The sequence below is a fragment of the Drosophila virilis genome, chromosome 4 (genome assembly GCF_030788295.1).
Source record: "Drosophila virilis strain 15010-1051.87 chromosome 4, Dvir_AGI_RSII-ME, whole genome shotgun sequence".
Lineage (NCBI taxonomy): Eukaryota > Metazoa > Arthropoda > Insecta > Diptera > Drosophilidae > Drosophila > Drosophila virilis.
The window spans coordinates 9,694,756-9,714,552 of NC_091546.1; the positions used below are offsets into that span (position 1 = coordinate 9,694,756).

At 42.5% G+C, this 19,797-nt stretch overlaps 6 protein-coding genes across 8 annotated transcripts; 2 read left to right on the top strand and 4 right to left on the bottom strand.

Moving 5' to 3' along the window:
- The first annotated feature begins 767 nt into the window (after positions 1-767).
- Positions 768-1,521, top strand: LOC6628139 (inosine triphosphate pyrophosphatase). The gene is made up of 2 exons (XM_002052271.4): positions 768-1,272; positions 1,331-1,521. Exons 1-2 carry the CDS (start codon positions 839-841, stop codon positions 1,461-1,463), a joined length of 567 nt encoding a protein of 188 aa, XP_002052307.1. The 5' UTR covers positions 768-838; the 3' UTR covers positions 1,464-1,521.
- On the bottom strand, positions 1,508-2,658 carry LOC6628138 (mannose-P-dolichol utilization defect 1 protein homolog). Its single transcript, XM_002052270.4, has 2 exons — positions 2,342-2,658; positions 1,508-2,280 (listed from the first exon to the last, which is right to left on the bottom strand). Exons 1-2 carry the CDS (start codon positions 2,427-2,429, stop codon positions 1,604-1,606), a joined length of 765 nt encoding a protein of 254 aa, XP_002052306.1. The 5' UTR covers positions 2,430-2,658; the 3' UTR covers positions 1,508-1,603.
- Positions 2,659-3,291: 633 nt separating this feature from the next.
- Positions 3,292-5,277, top strand: LOC6628137 (protein FAM151B). 2 transcript variants are annotated; one of them, XM_015173235.3, is made up of 4 exons: positions 3,292-3,380; positions 3,857-4,102; positions 4,175-4,416; positions 4,474-5,277. In XM_015173235.3, the coding sequence occupies exons 1-4, from the start codon at positions 3,305-3,307 to the stop codon at positions 5,035-5,037; spliced, it is 1,128 nt and encodes a 375-aa protein (XP_015028721.1). In that variant the 5' UTR covers positions 3,292-3,304; the 3' UTR covers positions 5,038-5,277. The 2 variants fall into 2 exon arrangements, with proteins under 2 accessions (XP_015028721.1, XP_002052305.1); XM_002052269.4 differs by lacking the exon at positions 3,292-3,380 and adding an exon at positions 3,456-3,760.
- Positions 5,278-5,678: 401 nt separating this feature from the next.
- On the bottom strand, positions 5,679-11,376 carry pes (peste). Its single transcript, XM_070208791.1, has 6 exons — positions 10,961-11,376; positions 10,473-10,582; positions 9,239-9,580; positions 7,076-7,384; positions 6,227-7,011; positions 5,679-6,161 (listed from the first exon to the last, which is right to left on the bottom strand). The coding sequence occupies exons 2-6, from the start codon at positions 10,524-10,526 to the stop codon at positions 5,702-5,704; spliced, it is 1,950 nt and encodes a 649-aa protein (XP_070064892.1). The 5' UTR covers positions 10,527-10,582; positions 10,961-11,376; the 3' UTR covers positions 5,679-5,701.
- A 1,070-nt stretch (positions 11,377-12,446) lies between these two features.
- Positions 12,447-15,709, bottom strand: LOC138911173 (protein peste). Of its 2 annotated transcripts, none has more exons than XM_070208793.1 (6): positions 15,577-15,709; positions 14,282-14,483; positions 13,697-14,221; positions 13,340-13,637; positions 13,004-13,283; positions 12,447-12,941 (listed from the first exon to the last, which is right to left on the bottom strand). In XM_070208793.1, exons 2-6 carry the CDS (start codon positions 14,393-14,395, stop codon positions 12,596-12,598), a joined length of 1,563 nt encoding a protein of 520 aa, XP_070064894.1. In that variant the 5' UTR covers positions 14,396-14,483; positions 15,577-15,709; the 3' UTR covers positions 12,447-12,595. The 2 variants fall into 2 exon arrangements, with proteins under 2 accessions (XP_070064894.1, XP_070064893.1); XM_070208792.1 differs by having other exon boundaries at positions 15,487-15,663.
- Positions 15,710-16,494: 785 nt separating this feature from the next.
- On the bottom strand, positions 16,495-18,516 carry LOC6628134 (uncharacterized). Its single transcript, XM_002052266.4, has 3 exons — positions 18,287-18,516; positions 17,037-18,226; positions 16,495-16,976 (listed from the first exon to the last, which is right to left on the bottom strand). The coding sequence occupies exons 1-3, from the start codon at positions 18,306-18,308 to the stop codon at positions 16,869-16,871; spliced, it is 1,320 nt and encodes a 439-aa protein (XP_002052302.1). The 5' UTR covers positions 18,309-18,516; the 3' UTR covers positions 16,495-16,868.
- Positions 18,517-19,797: the final 1,281 nt, after the last annotated feature.

The following is a 19,797-nucleotide window of genomic DNA, read 5'->3' on the forward strand; positions in this document are numbered from 1 at the left end:
TGGTCGTGGAGAAATTATGTCGTTTCAAAACGACATAGCTCCCCGCGGCGTTGGTCGTGGAGAGATTATGTCGTTTCAAAACGACATAGCTCCCCGCGGCGTTGGTCGTGGAGAGATTATGTCTTTTCAAAACGACATAGCTCCCCGCGGAGTTATGTCGTTTCAAAACGACATATCTCCGCGCGGCGTTGGTCGTGGAGAAATTATGTCGTTTTAAAACGACATATCTCCGCGCGGCGTTGGTCGTGGAGAAATTATGTCGTTTCAAAACGACATAGCTCCCCGCGGAGTTATGTCGTTTCAAAACGACATATCTCCGCGCGGCGTTGGTCATGGAGAAATTATGTCGTTTCAAAACGACATAGCTCCCCGCGGCGTTGGTCGTGGAGAGATTATGTCGATTCAAAACGACATAGCTCCCCGCGGAGTTATGTCGTTTCAAAACGACATATCTCCGCCCGGCGTTGGTCGTGGAGAGATTATGTCGTTTCAAAACGACATAGCTCCCCGCGGCGTTGGTCGTGGAGAGATTATGTCGATTCAAAACGACATAGCTCCCCGCGGAGTTATGTCGTTTCAAAACGACATATCTCCGCGCGGCGTTGTTCGTGGAGAGATTATGTCGTTTCAAAACGACATAGCTCCGCCCGGCGTTGGTCGTTGAGAGATTATGTCGTTTCAAAACGACATAGCTCGGCGCGGCGATAATTCAAATGCATAACGACCCTGCTTTATCGGCCCCGCGAACAGCTGATTTATCGAATTGTTTTTAGGAGGGGAGTGCGGGCGTCAGGCAAACTGGCGCACAAATTAGCTTAAATTGGTGACAACAATAGGAATGTCGAAACCAATTACCTTTGTTACGGGCAATGCCAAAAAGCTGGAGGAGCTGATCGCGATACTTGGGCCCAATTTTCCACGCACGATCATCTCGAAGAGAGTGGATCTGCCTGAGCTGCAGGGCGAGATTGAAGATATTGCGTTGAAAAAATGTAAAGAAGCAGCGCGTCAAGTAAACGGACCGGTGCTCATAGAGGACACTAGCCTGTGCTTCAATGCGCTGGAGGGGCTGCCGGGTCCGTATATTAAATGGTTTCTGGACAAACTACAGCCAGAGGGTCTGCATCGACTGCTGAGTGGCTGGGAAGATAAATCTGCACGTGCCGTTTGCACCTTTGCCTACTGTGAAAACGGCGCGGCTGAGCCACAGCTCTTTCAAGGCATTACCGAGGGCGTCATTGTGGAGCCACGCGGTCCGCGCGACTTTGGCTGGTTCGTATAACAGTGTCATACAAGAGAAAGTAATCTGATTGATTTTCTATGCTTACAGGGATCCAGTATTTCAGCCCAAAGGGTACACACAAACCTATGCGGAACTGCCCAAGTCTGAAAAGAACAAAATATCGCATCGCTTCAGAGCCTTGGATCTACTGCAGCAGCATTTTGAGAACGAGAAATGCTAAACTGCGAAACGCTGTTGTTGTCTGTTGTTAAACAATAAAAGACATTGTTTTAATTAAATTTGCTAATACATTTATTTATTTTAAATATTTGTTCAATTATGTCGAGAAAGTATTAAACCTTAACGCTACTCAATCACAACTCAGTCGTCCTTCTTGCTTTTGGGTTTCTTGGCCTTTGCAGCCTCCTTTTTGGCAGCACCAGGCACCGGCTTGTTCCAGTAATACAAGAGCTGCGCGAGTATCACGCCATTGGCAAACGTGGAGGCGCAAAATGTGATGATAATCATCTGATCGCCCGTTTCTTGTATAGATGTAAATATGCGTGCCAGAGATCCGGCGAACATCATTATGACCGTGGCCGCTGACAATTGGCCCGTAGAGCCGGCCCTGTAGTTGGTCAGCGCCTGCGAGAGCTTGCCAACAAGTAGAATGGGTATGTTGCAGCTCTGTATGGTGAGCAGCACCTTCATGGTTGTCAAGCCCGAATTAAGGACATACAGTAGGGCAGCATAGGCAACCAGGAATAAGAACGATTGCAGCTTTCGTCCACCGAAGAACAACACAAGCGCTGCAATGGCCACCGTTTGCACGGCCAGAAAAGTGTTGTCGCCCCAGGAACTGAATGGATATCCGTTCATAAAGTTGTATGACATATGGAATGTAATGGCCAGCAGATCGAGCATGACGCCCAATAGATTAATGCCTTCGCCAGATTTGCTATTGAGGATCTTCAGCACCTGTGGCACTTTCACCAGCACCGAGCCGGCGATGATGCCGATCCCAAGACCCTTGCTCAGCAACGCCTTGAAGCACGGCACTGTAAGAAAGAAAAATGATTAGCCCTTTGTGACCAGCAGAGCAGTAAATGCGTAACTTACCATCGAGGAAGTTGTAGTCCAGGAAGTAGTTGTCGTAACATTTCTGGTTCATTAGCAGCAGCGCACCTTTCTTGATAATATCGACCATTTTTGGATTGCTTTGAATTTGTAACTTTCTATGTGCTTGACCGACAAGTGTGTCCAATGATTGTGCCGGCTCTTATCAAGCGGCTACTAGTCTTTGATTGTGCGCTCGTGAATAGATAATATGAAATTGAAAGCTAAGCAGTACACGTAATACAAACGGCACACCAAAAGCACAATTTTGTGGTGTTTTCATTTATTTTTGTAGTTAGTATTTTTTTAACAGCCCCCTAACAGCGTCAAGAAGTTAAACATTTGCTTAACATTTATTTGATAGAATTTGAAATTAGCAGCTGTTGACTGCTTCCATAACAGACTCTTAACATTAAGCGCAATCAGTGATGAGCGATATTTAATGAAAATTTTATTCTTACAAGATATGCTTTCTATTATAATTTCCCATCACTTGCCAATGATTGTTATAGTAAAATACAGTAACTACCCTTAATAATAAAATATGCTCTGTTGCTTAAACACTTTAGTAATTTACTGCTTTAACTTATTTATTTTTCGATATCGATATAAATGATTTTCCAACAAAAGTATCGCTACAATGAGTTATCGGCATTATCTAGAATCTATGCGATTTGATTCGTTATAGTTCGCGGTAAGCGTACGTTTAAGTTTAAACATATTTGTAGACAACATTTAAAATAGTTTTTTTTTTATTTAAAACTAGCACACATTTATTAATAAATTAAAATTGCAAATTATTGAAAACAAAACAATTAATTGATTTTAATTAGATGATCAAAAGTCAACGATAAGACAAAGAAACTACTTCAATCTTAATCAATTGATTTTCTTATCACAATTATATTATTTACTGATTAATAAAGGGTAATGTTATTATTTCGCAAGGTTAGATCCGGCAAGAACATGGCAATTAACAGCAGAGATCCACACCGTGCCTACCAAGGGCCATTGTCGCTTGCAGCACTGATTTGCATGCTTGGTAATGTTTAAACTTTTCGAAAAGGCATTTACTTGCACCATACGGCGCCTGCGCTTTATACCTGTCAGACGTCATTATTTTCAGCTGCAGTAGCTTATCATAGTCCATCGTAAATTGCATTGGCTTCATTTATATGGCACTCAGTTTCATTTTTACTGCAGTGGCATTCGTTGGAATTGCAACCGAAAGCGGCGGCCTAATAAAAGTTATAATATAAACCGTCACTGGTAGGCACGCACGCACACACACACACATGCACACATACACACACATTTCCTCAAACTACACACGCATACATAGAGAAAATTGAACTCTATTTGTGGGTAAACAATTCATGTGACATTCTCTGTGAGCGTCGATTCGAAATAACTTTGTCAAAGGTAAGAAACGTCTCTCGTTATACTTACACATATATTTCGCATTGTCACTGTCACTGTTCAGTTGTTTTAATTGGAATATCAAATTGATTTAAATAGCACACTTTGTGGTTAAAATCAATGGAGCAGCTTTAAACAGCAGCGTCTATTATTACGAGCTGGCAACGCTGCACTCGCCACAGATTTGGCCCGCCGAAATTGTGCTGCAGGATCAGGAACAGAATGCGACAATAGAAATGGGCCGTTTTGACAAGGGCAAACTCATCGCCAAGGCGGCGAACCTAACCGCCATCAGCTGGGCGCATGCCGTCAACAGCCAGCAGCTATTGGCCGATGCGCTAAGTGGTAAGCATTTGCGATAACAATAGGCCAGATGTGTTAACCTTCACTTGAATTAACCAATGTTGCGCTTTGAAGGTGAAATTGATATGATTGAGGCGGATATCGTGCTCGGCCAGCTGAATGGCGTAGGACCAGACTTGCCGGTGATGGCGCATCCGCCCATAACCATATCGGATTTGACATTGGAGGACTTTTTGCTTCAAATTAGGGCGCATAACGAGCTGCACGAGGGTGCCGAGAAGGGCGTTAAACTGGACTTCAAATCTATTGAGGTATTTGAGGGTTCGTTGGGCATTCTGGATGAGATCATACCAAAGGTGAGCATGGCCCTACAATATAAAACGTATCGTATGCACTATAATGCGTCCACATAGATGGCCTATCCCATTTGGATAAACGCAGACATTATAAGTGGACCCGTGGAGCAAAACAACTCAGTGCCAGTGGATCCGGCACGCTTCTTTGCCGGATGCATGCGTTACAAACAGGCCGTACTCTCGATTGGTTGGACTACCAGATGGGGCGCAAATTACCGAGATGGCGAGTACACCGATGAGCAGTGCAATGCAATGCTGCAGGCCATCAATGACAACAATTTAACCTCGACCGGGCAGGCCATAACTTTTCCCGTGCGTGCCGGCATTGCCGCAAACAGCGCCTCACAATTGCACAATCTGGTGTCCGCTGTGAATGAAACAAATGAGAGCACTTTGACCATTTGGTCGTCAGACAACGACTATGTAGATGTGGCGCAGCTGCGCAAGCTAATCTTCAGTTTTGGCCTGGATCGTGTCTATTTGGATGTGCCAGAGGAGCTGTCTTCGAGGCTAGATTTGGGCAACACGGGCAATGGTGCCGGCACCTTCAATTCGTTGGTTAGCTTCAGCTTCGTCAGCCTCTGCTTCTGGGCCTTTTCCAGCTGGCTTCAGAGCGTATAAACGAACTCTTGCGTTTTTGTTTTTGTTTTCTTTTTTAATTCAGTTTTATTTTCTTTCTTTGTTTTTTTATGTTACGCGTGTATTCACTGGAGAATGCTCGATTTATGCGTTTAAGCTTTGTATCACTTCATTTGAATGCGTACGCGAATTGGAGCCGCGTTGTATAAAAGCTAACTAAAAAAAAAAGTATGCATTAAATTTATATATGTATATAAATATATAATATAAAAATACTTTGGACGTGCGCAGTTTAAATTTATACAAGGGGATTGATAGCTTTGGAGCTAGAATAATCACTTATATACAGTTAAGTTAAGCTACTAAAATAGTCGATGACTTTTTATCATTCACTTTTTGGCACTAATTAATAAATAATCTTATCAATCTCTCTCTATACTCCAGCAGCATGTATGTATTATGTATGTTGGTGCTGTTTGGTGTGAGGAAACTATATGAGCATGATGGATTTTTGTACGAATGGATATGTGTGTATGTGGAGGGATAGTACGTATTTAATGCTATGAATGCGGCAACTCGACAAAAGGCAACATCAATCAACTAACTAACGTCTGTTGTGTTTTAATGGCGAGACGTGGCGCGGAGTATGTCTTTGGCTCCCCTAAGGCAATATATTGAAAATGCAAGATGCAACGATATATGTATATTAACTAATTATCACATCTGTTGAGCGGCTCTCGATTAGGCGATCTGTAGACGTGTTGCCGCCACTGCACTCGTCATCGCCATCTTCAATGCCCGAGCTGCGCCTGTAATCTAACAGACGCACGCCCACACGTTCGTTTTGGTTGGCAGTCTGGCGGAAAAGCTGCTGCACAGCTGGTGTTGCGCTAGCCGTACTGACGCCGGCGCCAAATGTGGTCAGCGGACGAAGCATTGACGCTTTGGCTTTGGGATCATCGCTATGACAGAGACGCGTCAACTGGCGCGTTGGATACCAGCACGTACAAATAAGGCCGCCGGCAAGCAGTATGCCCGTAAATATCTGACCGAGCATTACAATGAGTGGAACCAGACCAATGCTTGCCGCGATTTCCTCGCTGACACGAACACGCTCCTCGGCCCACATAAGTGGCAGCATAATGCGTGGCACGCGCGCATAGAGACTAAGATGGTAAATGGAATAAGCTGGTTAGCGGTAGTCTTGCCATTAAGTGAATGATAAACTTACGCAACGCCCGGCACCGGCTCCATCATATAATTGGCCTGGAAGCCACCACCCACATCCATGGGCACGCCAGCGTTGGGCTCCAGTGCCATGAAGAACTCATGCTTCTCCTTTTCCGGCTGTAGGCCATCCAAAGCCTCCAGATAAATGGGATCGGCCAGATAAAAATGTGGATAGGACATGTAGATGGATGTGTTGAAGTTACAGCGACCCACATTAATAACACCAGCCGGTTGGCATTTGCCGTCCACGCACAGGCAACTGGTGTCCGGATACATGGTGCCATTGTCCACAGCGTGTCTGGTGCCACTGAATTTGTATGCAGTGACACCATGGACGCTGATTGTTTCCGTAAAGTCCAGTGGCACGGCGCGGCACATTTTGGGCATATATAGATAGACGCTGTCATTGGTGCTCAAATTGGGCGGAAAAAATTCACCCATTGAGCCCATAACCTTGCCACAGGCACCATCAAACGCGCCTGTGTGCGTCTTATTATTCCACGAATAGATTTGGCCCATTTTGCTAATGTCATCGGCTCCAGTGAACATGTTGATGTCACCATCAAAGCTGGTGCTTCCATTGCGCGCATACTGATAACCAATCCGATCGTAGGGCACGTCATCCGGACTAATTATTTTGCCTAGCGTCACCAACGAATTGACGAAACCCTTGAACAACCACTCCTCGGCGGTGCGCGTCTCGCTCACTTTCTGCGTGGAGCTCAGCGTGGTCGATGCCATAAATTGAAAAAACGAATTCAATTGACCAAAACGTCGAGCACCAGCCTATTATTGGAAAGAATATCGTTAGTGAAACTCTAAATTTGAACATCTCAAGAGTCGAACTTACGTGTGCTACTGTATTGACCGAGGTCACCACATCCTGCAGGGTGCCATTGCTGCCGGCAGCATCAAAAAAGAAATAGGCTTTCTTGCGAAAGGACACCGAAGCATTATGACTGTGCCACTCGATGTCTACCTTATCCGGTTTCTCCCGAAACCGATAAGGTCCCAGTTGTACAAAATGCGGCTTCTTTGGGGAGCCCTCGTATAAGTCCTCCGGATTAGTCCAGTTGAATAGATAAACATCAAAGTTAAGCGGCAGCGGCGACACTTTCCAGCCCTCAAAAGCTGGCGACGTGGGGCTCAGTGCCATTTCCTGAAATTGCCATTGATCAGATGAAAAGGCTTTCAATTATGGTAAATTATAGATGAATGCTTAAATGGAAGACTCAGTATACTCAAATGTTTAAATTATATAAAAAATGTCAATAGCTCTCATACAACATTTTACTTATATGATAAGAAAATGATGGAAAAATTATGCAAACTTGAATGGACAAATGAACATGCCAAATAGTTCTACTCGATTTTACAATGAATGCTATTTGTTTTGAACAACATTTTACAAATAAAACAAGTAATCTATAAATTAGACGGAGAGCTCAAGATTAGAGAGATATGTACTTATCGACCCATTTATATGCCTGTTTGAGATTCAACTGGATAAGGTGAAGTCGCCTGATATACCCCCCCCCCCCCCCCCCCCCTTAAATAGGTTTTTTATTGACCAGAAACTAATCTGGCTGCAGGACATTTACATATAGGAAAGCGTATAGGAGGAGATCTACCTTATCCATACGCCCGATCAAAGCGTCTGCGCAAACTGGACACCTGACTTAGGGGTTTATGATTAATCCATCGGTTTGTTAACAATACAACCCGCTTGCAGCCACATTCTTTAACTTGAATAGAATATTTCAAAAGTGTCGAATTATATTGAGATTTACAATCAGAATCTTGAATTGAGCCTGTTTTGATCGACCTCTCGCAACATTGTTGGCTATCTATGCAATTTCCCGATCGCTTAGTCAAATGTCATGTGAGTGTCATGTTATCAGCTTTGCCCGGCGGCCGATCCATCAATAATCCATCACGGCATGTAATCATCGTTTGGTAAGATTCTAGGCGTACAGCACTTGGAATAAATCCGTAGCGGCCATTTTGCAATTTAAGTTTGTGGCTATAATCTATAGCTACATTTTCTTTCGTTTTTTTTTTTTTTTATGTATTCAATATTTTCGAGTTCAGGAAATGACTAGCTGATAAAAAGCGATTGGTGTGTGTTGTGTGTGTGTGTGACAATGGCACGTTTAAATATGCGCTAGTTTAAATGGTCGAATCGTTGGATTGCTGGGTTCACTGATATGCAAGTTGGTTAAACAGGTGTTTGGTCAAGGGCTGATTTTGTGTGTAACACTTAAAGCCTTTTATGAATGTGGCGTGCAGGAAATGCAGGAAAACAAATAAAAAACACACACACACAGAAATTAGCAAAAACAAGCGATTCAGGCCTCGTTTCTAATCGCCCAATGGCAGTTAGCTCTATTGATAAATGGTTGCTGATAAGATAAAAAAAAAATCGTTGTTACGGAAAAAACTGATATTGTTTGTTTATTATTCAGAGTAGCGCACGTAAATATATTCTGCTGGTAACATAATTGCAAAATAGATCAGAGACCCGATTAACCTTGCAGCTGTTCCAGTGATTCATGTCACAATGAACGAATATGATATATCAATCGATATGGGACTAAATACCAGCTACCAGCTGCTCGCGACTTTCGACTAACTAGCTTAGTCACCTGCCAAATTATAGGCCGTAGTGTAATGTGACCATAAAAAACTATCTTATCTACTTTTTATTTTTTCCTTTTTTGTGAACACCTGCACACTTTCAATTCATGGTGTCTTTGTGGAAATTGATTCCAATTGATTTGGAATCAGACAACTGGTAAAACCCCCTCCACCCCCAGTACCCTTCGCCGGCAGTACACTAATTGTATGCTAATGAGCGAGGTTCACGCTCAGTTGACCTCTCATCGTTTTGGCAAATTGACTGAAATGGAAGAACATGTTTCCCTTATATCTAGAGATGGAATTTGAGTCGACGAGCAATGACAGATGTAACTAGACAGCAACTGTGTGATTATATAAGAATCATGCAACGTACCTTGCCGCGCATGCGCGTAAATATGTCAATCCAGTTGCGCAGCAGATAAACTCCAGCGGCTATGCAGCAAGCGCCCAAGATGACAATGCCCAGCCGCCAGGCACAGTGACGAGCACGTGATGTCATCTCTAGCTGTTGTTGTTGCTGTTGCGTTTTTCGATGACGATTACTGCCAACGTCTCTGGCCTTGCCCGTATTAGAGGCCTTTTCTGTTACTCTTGTTGCGGTTGTAGTTGTGCAGGAAGCTCTGCTCGCTCGTTGTGCGCCTGTTCTCTTGCTCTTGCTACGCTGCACTGACGCTAAACGTTTGTATATTCTCGTCGCCGCAGTCGTTGACGCTGCCTGCACACATACAAAGAGATAAGCCAAAAAAGAGAATGTTAAAGTCCAATACATATACACATACATGTACGTGTACATGGGCCAGCTACGGCTTATCGTTACTGCTATTAAAGGCGTCAAAGGCTCGTCTAGTAACTTTAAGAGCGGCACATAAGAGAAACCGTGTCAATACTAAAACGGATCACGAGCCGAAGCACAGCGATGCGAAGCTATACTGCGTCGTAATTGCAAATATTACAATGTGTTTTACGTTGTGGTATGTGTTGCCCTTAATACTTAATAATAAATAAATTTGAGAATTCGAACAGCTCACCAGTAATACACTTGTAGAAAGTTTCAATGTTATTGCTGTTCATGGTTTCAAGTCAGGCTCTAAACCGGTTCGTTTATTTTTCTTTTTTTTTAATGGAGTGGGAGTTAATGGAGTGATATTTTTACTATACTGCCGTTAAGGCCTGCAATAATATTTAAACATTCCTAGACATATGTACATATGTATGTGCGTTCGTTTGTTATTGATGCACACGCAGCAAGGTTAAATAAACATTGGGAGAAACCGGTTTTTTAATGCTCAGGTTGCTGCACTCCGTTAAATCCCTGCGGTTAACAGAAACGCCCAACGACGTCTCTTTTTTTGTGTGTGTGTGTGCTCTGATTACTTTACGCGTTATTTACACAGATTATGAATTTTTTTTCTTAACAGAGTGCAAATTCACTTGTGGCAACAGAAAAATAATCACGCGAATTTAACACTTAGTCATGAAAAGGGGCGGAAACATTGTTGTATCTAGCTGTTACTGGGCAGGGCATCAGTTAAATTAAAATCAACGCATAGCATTAACATTATAAATGATAAATTGAATGAAAAAAAAAGAATAGATTTTATTATTACTTGCACGGGAATCCTTGAGTTGTTGTGCGCATCACTTCCGCAACCTGTTGACATGTTATGCGGTTTTGCTATGTTTATATGCCTTAGTTAGTTGTTGTTCTATTATCCACCTATAAATAGACCAAACCACAGTGCAATGTGCCAAAATGAACAGACATACATACATACGTATGTATATTCCCTAAGTCCGTATCTGTATTTGTTGTTTGCTTAATCTGCAAACTCACTAACGATGCGTCACAACTTCAATCAAATGACATTAACAACAACAAACAGCCACATTTGTATATTTGTTAAATGTTTTAAAAACGATATTAACAGGAACGATTGTTGAGCCAACGCTGTGCAAATAACGCTCTTGCGCCCGCGCCTTGTACTCTCTGATGAGCACGCTCGCTCTCTCTCTCACACACACACACACACTCTCACACACCAACTGGCTCTCAGCAACAACAAATTAGTATATGCGTAGGGTTTTTTTTTCTTACGTTTTAGCTCTTAGGCGTTTGTTTTATTTTCTGCGTCTGCGACTTTGTTTAACACTTTTTGCACTTGTCACTTCTACTGCTTCTTCTTATGCTTCGTATCGCATGCCATTTTTCAATCGCACACTTTGTTTTCGTTTTCAAATACTTTTCAATTGGTATTAATTTTATTTACACGAATATAAATATTCATTGCGACAGTATCATACGAAACGTTTCTTTAAATGCGCTTTCTGATTTTACTGCATTTGTGTTTGTATTGCGGCGTCTATTTCTTGCATACTTTTGTCTCACTCGCGCGCATTAGTTTTAATCAGTAGACAACGACGCACCGTTAACTTGATCTTGAACTCGGCCAAATAGCCACGCGACGTTTGATCTTCGTGTCTGAGCGGCACTGCGCCTGTTCTGCGACTGAAACTATTTTTTGTTTTCAAAGTCCCACCAAGCAGCAATTATACATTTTTCATTAAAACCAAGCAGCAAAGTATTGTTAATCAGCTGGTCGACCTTGTAATACCCTACAAACATGGATATTGTCTAATAAATATAACTAGAACAGTGTGTGGTATTCAGAATATTATTGTGCACAATATTTTGTGATTATACGGTAAAAAGCACTAAAGTATTATATTATCTCCTATCATTTCTTCACCACCACACTCGTTTCTTATCTCTTACTTCCTCCTTGGACCCGACGAGCTTACCAATACATGAATACGAATGCCGTAAGTGGTGTAGGTAATCGTTGTGCATGAACACGCATGTACTACAAAACTTAACATTCCACTGAACTAATAGATGGCAGGGTATGCAGAGCAGCAATTGAGCGTGCCAGCAGCAGCAGAGAGTACGCATTGTTTAAGAGCTACCGCTCTCTCACTTATCTCTTTCCATCTCTATCGCTCTCTGGCTGTGCTTGTTGACCATCCATGAAAAAACCGGTTCCATCTCTTTGAAACGGTTATAATACTGTGCATATGCTCACTGTAGATTGTAGATTTAAAACGGTTACAATTCGATTTTATTTAATATAAATTAACGAATTATTTATTTCACCGTTTTCACGAACGCGATATAGTTTAACATTGGAATGTTAACATTTTATCAGACCACACACTGTTGTATGTACAGTTTAATATATCAAATGCTTATCAATAAATGAAAGGCAAGTTTAATTTTAGGTTTCTCGATTATTGGGTAGAGTTAAGATTTCTAAAATAACAAATAGTATTGCTAATTGAGATCCATAATTAACTTACGATGATCGTAGGACATTCTATAGCATTCGATGGGACTCTGTATCCTTACTGAGTGACTAGTTGGGAGAGAGAGAGAGAGAGAGAGAGCGAGAGAGAGGTTTTGTGGGTAGCAAACGACACATCTTAAATGGGGATTCCCGCTAGTAAATACTAAGATAACACTTTATAAATTGATTGGAACAGTAAATTTATTGATATATTCTCTAATATATGTGTATATCGCAATATTTTGATATTCCATTTTATTAGCTTCGTTTTGAAAACACCTCAAAATATTCGACGATGCATTACACGCTTATAACTCAGACTTAAGCATAATGAACCCTAGAAATGTATTCTTATCACATAACATGCATTGTATTCAAATCGAATGCTCTCAGCTTGCACAATCCCCATCACCTGAGCTGGCCACAAACTGTAATCCCACGAGTAGTGGGGATCCCTCGGCCGCATGGGTCTTCACCTCCATGCTGGCTGCTTGGATGCGCGTTTCCAGATTGGTGATATCGATCTTGCGCATGTAGCGCCTTTGCAGAAGGATCTGTCGCGGATACCAAAGCATCAGCCCTAGGCCCAGGGCTACGGCTATACAACCGCAGACTTTTCCCACGAGCGCTGAGATCGGCAACAGCTTCAGATAGAATTCCAGATCGGATGAAATTCGCAAGCGATAGTCAACCCAGCAGAGGGGAAAGAAGTTGCGACGTGACTTGCGGAAGATGCTAGAAAGAGGCGAGAAATCTGCTGCTTATCATTCGCTGTAGAAATTGCCAGGCCTACTTACGATTCTCTGCGCGGTTCTACCAGGAGACTGATCATTAGCCGCGCCTTGATGTCCAGCAGTATGCCAGTACTGGGCTCTAGCATAACGCTCATCTCGTGGCGATCCTTGTCAGGCTTCATGCCTTCCACTGCGTCCGCATAATAGGGATCGGCATTATAGAAATGTGGCGATGAGGCGAACACGGGCACATCGTACCAACAGGAAGATACATTCATCAGGCCGGAGCGCACCTCCCTGCAGTTGCCCGTACAGTAGCAGCTGTTCTCCGGATTATCAGTGCCTGCAAATTTGATAAAGATTCTATGAGATTCTATTAAATATATGAAGTCCTCTTACCATTTGCTAAATTCCTTGCAGTGCCCTTGTAGACGTACGCCTCGATGCCCTTAAAGAGCGTTGTGCCCGCATAGTCCAGTTGCATCTCACGGCATAGATCGGGCAGAAAGTATGAAATTGGCTCGCCCTGGCGCAGCGGAGTGGGATGAAATTCGCCCGTACTGCCCCTCAGCTTGCAATTGGGATAACCAGCCGAAACATTGTCGTAACGCCAGCGTGCTATTTGGCCCACTTTGCTAAAGTCCTGCTGGCCAGTATGGACATTATGATGCCCGTAGATCTGGGTGCTGCCGTTGCGCTGGACGAAACAAAACAAAAGTAAAGTAAAGAATTGGACGGGTTCCGGCAGTGTCTTACCGGATAACCGTAGCCTATACGTTCGTATGGGAAATACAAGTCCGGCATCATGTTATTGGGTATCATTTTGCTCATCTTAATTAGAGGAGTATCGAAGCCATTGAAGAGCCAGTCATCGGCAGACCTCACGAATGTTGCCTCATTGCCATTCATATTCAGCGCCATCAGCATCAGCGTGCGCAGCATCGGGTTCCAGTTCTGGATTTTGTTGACAATACCAACACTCAGCATATTGGGCGCCACAATGGAGTCCGTAAGCTTGCCCGCGCTGGCTGCTTCATCGAAGTAGAAATGGCTGCGGCGCAGATAGGATACAGTCGAGTTCTCCGGGTGCCAGACCACATTCAGCTTCTCCTGGGTCTCGGTGAAGCAGTAGGGCCCCAGCTCCTCAAAACGCGGCTTAACATTCGGATTGTTAAACTGTTCCGAGTTCGTCCAGTTGAAGATGTATACGCTGGCAGTTATGTCCAAGCTGGGCTTCTGCCACAGATTGCTCAGCATCGAGTTGGGCTTCAGCACCATGAACTGCAAAATATATGTGGACAAAGTGAGTTAAAGGCTGACACAAGTCTCCGGCCAACTTACCCACTCCAGGGCGCGTCGTTGTATGCGCTCCAAGTTCAGAACCGAGATTAGACCCAAAGAGGCGAGCAGCAGACCCACCAGACTGGTAAAAGCAATCCGATTTTTTCCGATCATATCATACAGAGCACAAAGGTTGGCAGTGCAATAAGTCTAGAATTTGCTAACGTTCGCTCAGTTAGACAAGCGTATAAGTTAACTGGTTCTGCAATCGATACAAATAGGCAAATAAATAATATTGTGCACAATTTCTTAGTTGGTCATTTTAAATCAATAGCAATTAACAGTCGCATGCGAGCCATTCAATGCTCTAAGTTATGCAAGTTGCCGGCATAAATCATTTTAGATAGATATTCATAATAGCTGCTCAACAATCTCGGCCAAACCTATTTAATTGCTTCCCTTTTTATGACCCGAGTGGCTATAATAGTTCTGGGCTTACAATGTACGTTACGAACATGCTTCTGGGACACGCTTAGGCCGTATCACCACGCCCCTCCGTCCGGCTGCCCTGCGGTTTGTGACCGCCGACTGGGCTAGCTAATGATCACAAATATAATAATTTGTATATAAATATTTTCCGTTTTTACATAATAAAGCTGTTTATCGACTTGGCAGCTACAGATTTTCACAGCACAGTTCACATTTTCTTTTGCTTTCCAGCCCGATAATAACCTGATAAGAATCTTTGATAAGAATCTTTGACAATCGAAATATGCAAATTTTAAGAATTTCCATAATTAAGAATTTGTGTTATAGAATTTTGATAAACCAGTTTGCTCCATTGCAAATTTTGTAAAAATTCGACGAGGCTTCAAAAAACTGGAGTTAATTGATTCATAAACCAAAATGCCAAAATTTTGTTAATTAAGCGAGTTTTTAGTCTTTGATATTGAAAAATAGCGCAATAAATTGTAGGGAAATATTATAATGTCCTTAATAATTATTTAATAATAATTATTTTTGGCACAACAAACAGACGTGATTGTTTTAAGATCGTTTTTCTTGAACAGTTTTTCATATTACAGGGTATATGGCCCGCTAAATTTTGAATGCTTCGTCACGAAAATATGATTCACGTTTTTTTTTTTTTTCTTTGACACAACCGCAAGGTGTTCCCAAGTGTCTTTAGTTGATCGTCTGGCTGGCTGGGACCAATCTTAAAGGTCCAGAAGGGTTATCGTTGTATAGAGTTTGCTGGCACTCACTGTTCTCACTGATAAGGCCAAAATACCATTGACTTGGAGACTCTCATGATTTTGTATATTGTTGATTTTTTTTTGTATTTCGAACCGTACAAGAGCACTGGATCAGCAGATTTTCCGGATCTCGATGTGCGTTCAATACAAAATACGATGCGCTTTAAACGCCGACTTGATAACGACTGACGACTTAAAGGAGCATATTCCTCTATATTAGTACTTAACAAACAGACAAACAGACAAACAGTAAAATTAAAAGAAAGAAAACTCAGAATGATTATGCAGCGTGGCGAAGTAAGCGCAGGCAGGGCACAAGTCTAGAGTTGATACTGTCACCTAACAAACTTAATTGATGCACTGAGAAAAATAAGCTTTGCATACTTTCGGCGGAAGCATTCAACGAAATGAATCGAAGCGATCGAGCCGCATGGCCCACATCTGCGGCACGGCAATGTTATCAGTTCAACTTGAATGGTATATATATATATATATATTCCCTATATGTAGGGAATCGGTCAATGGCTTCGGAGTTGGGCACTGCAACAAAAAATTTGAGCAGTGTACTGACCATTCAGCTTTAATTTTAATGTTTGTACTTAGTGGCATTTTATGGCAGTTGGCTTGGTTCAACAGCTAACCATAATCTCGGCAAGGGTTATCTTTAAACGATTTAGTGGCCCAGAGCTGGCCAGAGACGACCCCCTTCCCCGAAATGGAAACAGCACCCGTCACTTGCTACTCGCCCGCTCCAGTCAATCGTTATCGCCTCAACTCTAACCTGGCCAGCAAACATATCGGCAACTGGGCAACGGAGCAACTGCACCAACATCAAATTAACAAGTTTTTGTGTGTGTGTTTTCCAGCATTTTGTGCGTTCGCCTATTGGGGCCCGTGCACTGATAAGAGCCACGTTCCAATCACTTGAACGCAATGCCCGATGGCGTTGATCTGATAAAAAGCAGGAGGGTACAGCTATAACAACAATCCCAACAACAACTTCCATACACTAACATATATATACTGTACGTATATTGGTTATATGATGCCTTAAACATAAATATATTTTTATATGCGCAACAGTGTAACAACGTTTTTCAATGGGAACCTCATGAAATATTATCGTATAATCCAAGATAGGGCTGTGAGAATTCTGCTTGCACAAACAATTGACTGTATATAAGCATAAATTTGAATTTAAACCAATTAGTTATAAGTTAACTGCGAGAGATAATAATAAGTCTCTTAAATTTTTCAATTAATGTAATCGCCTCCAAAGCGACAAATCCTTTTCGCTTTCCATTCAGTCTTAAGTCAATATATATATATATATATACTATGATGGACAGGGCATATGCAGAGTCAGGCACACAGTTGGCACAGGTAACAAATCATCTTACAAAGCTAAACTTGAGCACACTTGACATGTAATCGATGTTCGGTGTCATCCGTTTGGTATCGATTCGCAGCGATCTGTCGCTGACTAAATAGCGGGGATTCTACAAGGCAAATCAATAATATAATCAATATATGCATATATAAAGTATATACACGCTTACTTGCACGCAGCTGGGATTAATGTCGCTCTGTCGGATCCACAATTCTAGCGGCTGGGTGCGCCAGCTTTGCTTGGACAGCACTGCCAGACAACGGCCGATGAATGCATTGCCAATGCAACGAGATCTTGTCACATCCAAGATGCGCAGCTGTCGGCAGTTGATGACAAATTGCAGTAGACCTGCTGCACTCTCCAGCTGATAGCCGCACAGGTGCAGCTCGCAAAGCTCTGGCAGCTGAGCGGCCAGTGGGCAGAGCATTTGATCGCTGAGGCACTGTAGCTGTCCCTCCTCCGATTGTCCGTGCACCTCCAATCGGCGCAGCTGGCGTAGATTGCTGAGCTCTCGAAAGAAGCGTTCATAGTCGTGAAGAAGTCCGCTAAAGCGAAAGCCTTCGATTTGCTTGATGCCGCCAGCTGCGGCATTGCTGGGTCGCGCTATGCGCGCCAGCACGTCGAAGACAAAATTCTTGGAGTATATGGAGAGCTTGTGCAGGCGCGGCAGGCGCAGCAGCTGTTGTGTTATGTCCGATTCCATGCACAGATGATAATCGGCAATCTTAATGTGCTCCAATGTGGGGCAAAGCTGCACGTCAACCAAATCACAGCAGTTCACTTCATCGCAGTCCTCCATAATGTCAAACTTGCGCAGCTTCAGCTGCCGGAAGATGTCGCGAAAGTACTGCGACTCCAGATACTGACAGTCGTCCAGGCACAGCTCGTTGAGCAGCTCCAGCTCATGCAGATACTTGCCCGTCACCTGGCAGCCACGCAATTTAAGCTTGCGCAGCGAGGGAAACACACGCCTCAGCAGACGCACATCCTCGTCCACGAAACGCACGCGGCCACGTCGCGGCTCATGGTCATCGCCCAGCCACTCCAGGCAACTGACGCCCGGCAAGCAGTGTTCACTTAGCATTCGCAAACGTCTCACATCCAGCCGATGGCAGCTGAGACGCTCCAGATGCGGCGCCAGTGCCAACATGAATGCCTGAAAGTGGCGCGAGGATGCACGGCACAGCAGCTCATCTTGCAGCACCACACTGTGCACGCGCGTGCGCCACAGCGACTGGACAATGCTCCTCAGGCGGCTGTGCAGTTGGGTTAGCTCGAACTGTTGGTACACATTTAGTTGGGCCACTATCAAGGCCAGAACGTCATCGTTTAGCTGCAGCAGAGAGGTTGACCTTGGCTCTGGGGAGTAGCAACGTTTCACACTGGCTTTCAAGTCATAGCGCTGCCTTCACAGCTTACCTGTTTCCTGTTTTGTGGCCATTTCTCAGCTGTGCTACAATTTCTGGTACTGTCGCTTAGCTGTTGGCAGGCGCAACGCATTTTAGACACTGCCAAACAAATAGAGCCTGACCAGCAGCTGTCCAGGTTCCATAATTTCAGAGGCCTTGCTACCTAAACGTGCCTGCCTTAGGGGTGGTTTTCCAGCCAGGCTGGCCCACCTACCTACTTAGGTTGCCGTCTTCAATTAGAGATGTGACATTGCCAAGCCGATGATTGCGCATATCGCAGCTGTAACTTTTTAACCGATAGTCGGCCGGCATATGCAAGTACTTTCAGTATTTGAATTTACCGTATTATACTGCAATTACTCATTGCGAGCTTTTTGTAGAATGCATTAAGATCGTTGAATGATGTGGAATGTTGGGAATTCAGCTGCTCGTACAAGATTTAGATAATTCAAACACGTGCAGATCGAGAAAATATAAAGCACTTTGTCTTTGTTTTCTAGAATCTTTAAACACTATTTTTACTAAGTGTAAACAACGCTAAACTGTCGAGCTTAATAATAAAAAGCTTAAAGCCAAACAAATAACTTGTTCCAGCTGCAAATCAAATATGGCGAATCGTTTATCTAACCATAACCTCAAAATTAGTTATATTTGCGATAGCTTTTAAAACATAATTTTTTGATCGTTAACCAACTAAATGTTGTTTAAAAATTATTATAATATGCAGCATAAGCTTATTAGCGTAGCTGCTTAATATTTATTTTCATTATAATTTTTTAGTTTTTTTATTTATTTGTTTGGTGCTTACTACGTCTTTAATTTGTATGTATTTAGTTAGATTTAACTTTTACAATATATTCTATGTTGTATGTATAATGTAATATTATTCATTCAATTTCATTTGTCGGTATAGGCATATATTGTAGGTATATATAGTGTATATATTGTATCTGCATTATAGTACATTATTGTTTCTAATTACTTAGTATTGTTATTGGTTTATGTTTTAATTATTTTTCTGTTCCTTTTTTTTTTTCTTTTCATTTGTTTGTTGTTGCAATCAATTGGCTGCGTTTTTAGGAAACATTTCTCGACACCTGCAGCTTATTGTTAATAATCATAATAATTATTATCGTGTAAATGATGTGTGTTAAGCCATAATCGATTTATGCAATACGCAAACTTACAAATAAATCTGTTTGTTTCTTTGTTTATTAAATATTGCAACACAATTTGAGTTTGTTGTTGGTACATACTTTAAAATTGCCATTCGCTTGCTACAAATACAGTTGATCAGTTAATGTATTAGTTAATAATCGTATAATATATAATATATATATATACTCTATATGCATACAGCGCTCTATTATACACATCACCAATCTATTTTAAAAAACACCAAAAACTAACACGGCTAAAACAACTACTTAAACATGTTTGCTTGTGTGTGTGTGTGTGTGTCTCCACATTTAGACGAAGTTTTCACAAAGGTTTTTCCTTATTTTGACTCTGTATTTTCTC

What these genes read in the sequence shown, in the direction of transcription:
- pes (XM_070208791.1), bottom strand. Translation starts at nt 10,526, where the DNA reads ATGTCAACAGGTTGCGGAAGTGATGCGCACAACAACTCAAGGATTCCC. An exon ending in ACTCAAGGATTCCCGTGCAA is followed by an intron (nt 9,581 to 10,472) that starts GTAATAATAAAA and finishes GTATGTGTGCAG; the next exon opens with GCAGCGTCAACGACTGCGGC. An exon ending in CGGTCAATACAGTAGCACAC is followed by an intron (nt 7,012 to 7,075) that starts GTAAGTTCGACT and finishes TTCCAATAATAG; the next exon opens with GCTGGTGCTCGACGTTTTGG.
- LOC6628134 (XM_002052266.4), bottom strand. Translation starts at nt 18,308, where the DNA reads ATGGCCACAAAACAGGAAACAG. An exon ending in GGCCACAAAACAGGAAACAG is followed by an intron (nt 18,227 to 18,286) that starts GTAAGCTGTGAA and finishes GCTACTCCCCAG; the next exon opens with AGCCAAGGTCAACCTCTCTG. An exon ending in TTAATCCCAGCTGCGTGCAA is followed by an intron (nt 16,977 to 17,036) that starts GTAAGCGTGTAT and finishes TTTGCCTTGTAG; the next exon opens with AATCCCCGCTATTTAGTCAG.
- LOC6628138 (XM_002052270.4), bottom strand. Translation starts at nt 2,429, where the DNA reads ATGGTCGATATTATCAAGAAAGGTGCGCTGCTGCTAATGAACCAGAAA. An exon ending in GGACTACAACTTCCTCGATG is followed by an intron (nt 2,281 to 2,341) that starts GTAAGTTACGCA and finishes TCTTTCTTACAG; the next exon opens with TGCCGTGCTTCAAGGCGTTG.
- LOC6628139 (XM_002052271.4), top strand. Translation starts at nt 839, where the DNA reads ATGTCGAAACCAATTACCTTTGTTACGGGCAATGCCAAAAAGCTGGAG. An exon ending in GGTCCGCGCGACTTTGGCTG is followed by an intron (nt 1,273 to 1,330) that starts GTTCGTATAACA and finishes CTATGCTTACAG; the next exon opens with GGATCCAGTATTTCAGCCCA.
- LOC6628137 (XM_015173235.3), top strand. Translation starts at nt 3,305, where the DNA reads ATGGCAATTAACAGCAGAGATCCACACCGTGCCTACCAAGGGCCATTG. An exon ending in ATTGGCCGATGCGCTAAGTG is followed by an intron (nt 4,103 to 4,174) that starts GTAAGCATTTGC and finishes TGCGCTTTGAAG; the next exon opens with GTGAAATTGATATGATTGAG. An exon ending in TGGATGAGATCATACCAAAG is followed by an intron (nt 4,417 to 4,473) that starts GTGAGCATGGCC and finishes GCGTCCACATAG; the next exon opens with ATGGCCTATCCCATTTGGAT.
- LOC138911173 (XM_070208793.1), bottom strand. Translation starts at nt 14,395, where the DNA reads ATGATCGGAAAAAATCGGATTGCTTTTACCAGTCTGGTGGGTCTGCTG. An exon ending in AACGACGCGCCCTGGAGTGG is followed by an intron (nt 14,222 to 14,281) that starts GTAAGTTGGCCG and finishes TATATTTTGCAG; the next exon opens with TTCATGGTGCTGAAGCCCAA. An exon ending in TGCAAGGAATTTAGCAAATG is followed by an intron (nt 13,284 to 13,339) that starts GTAAGAGGACTT and finishes TCAAATTTGCAG; the next exon opens with GCACTGATAATCCGGAGAAC.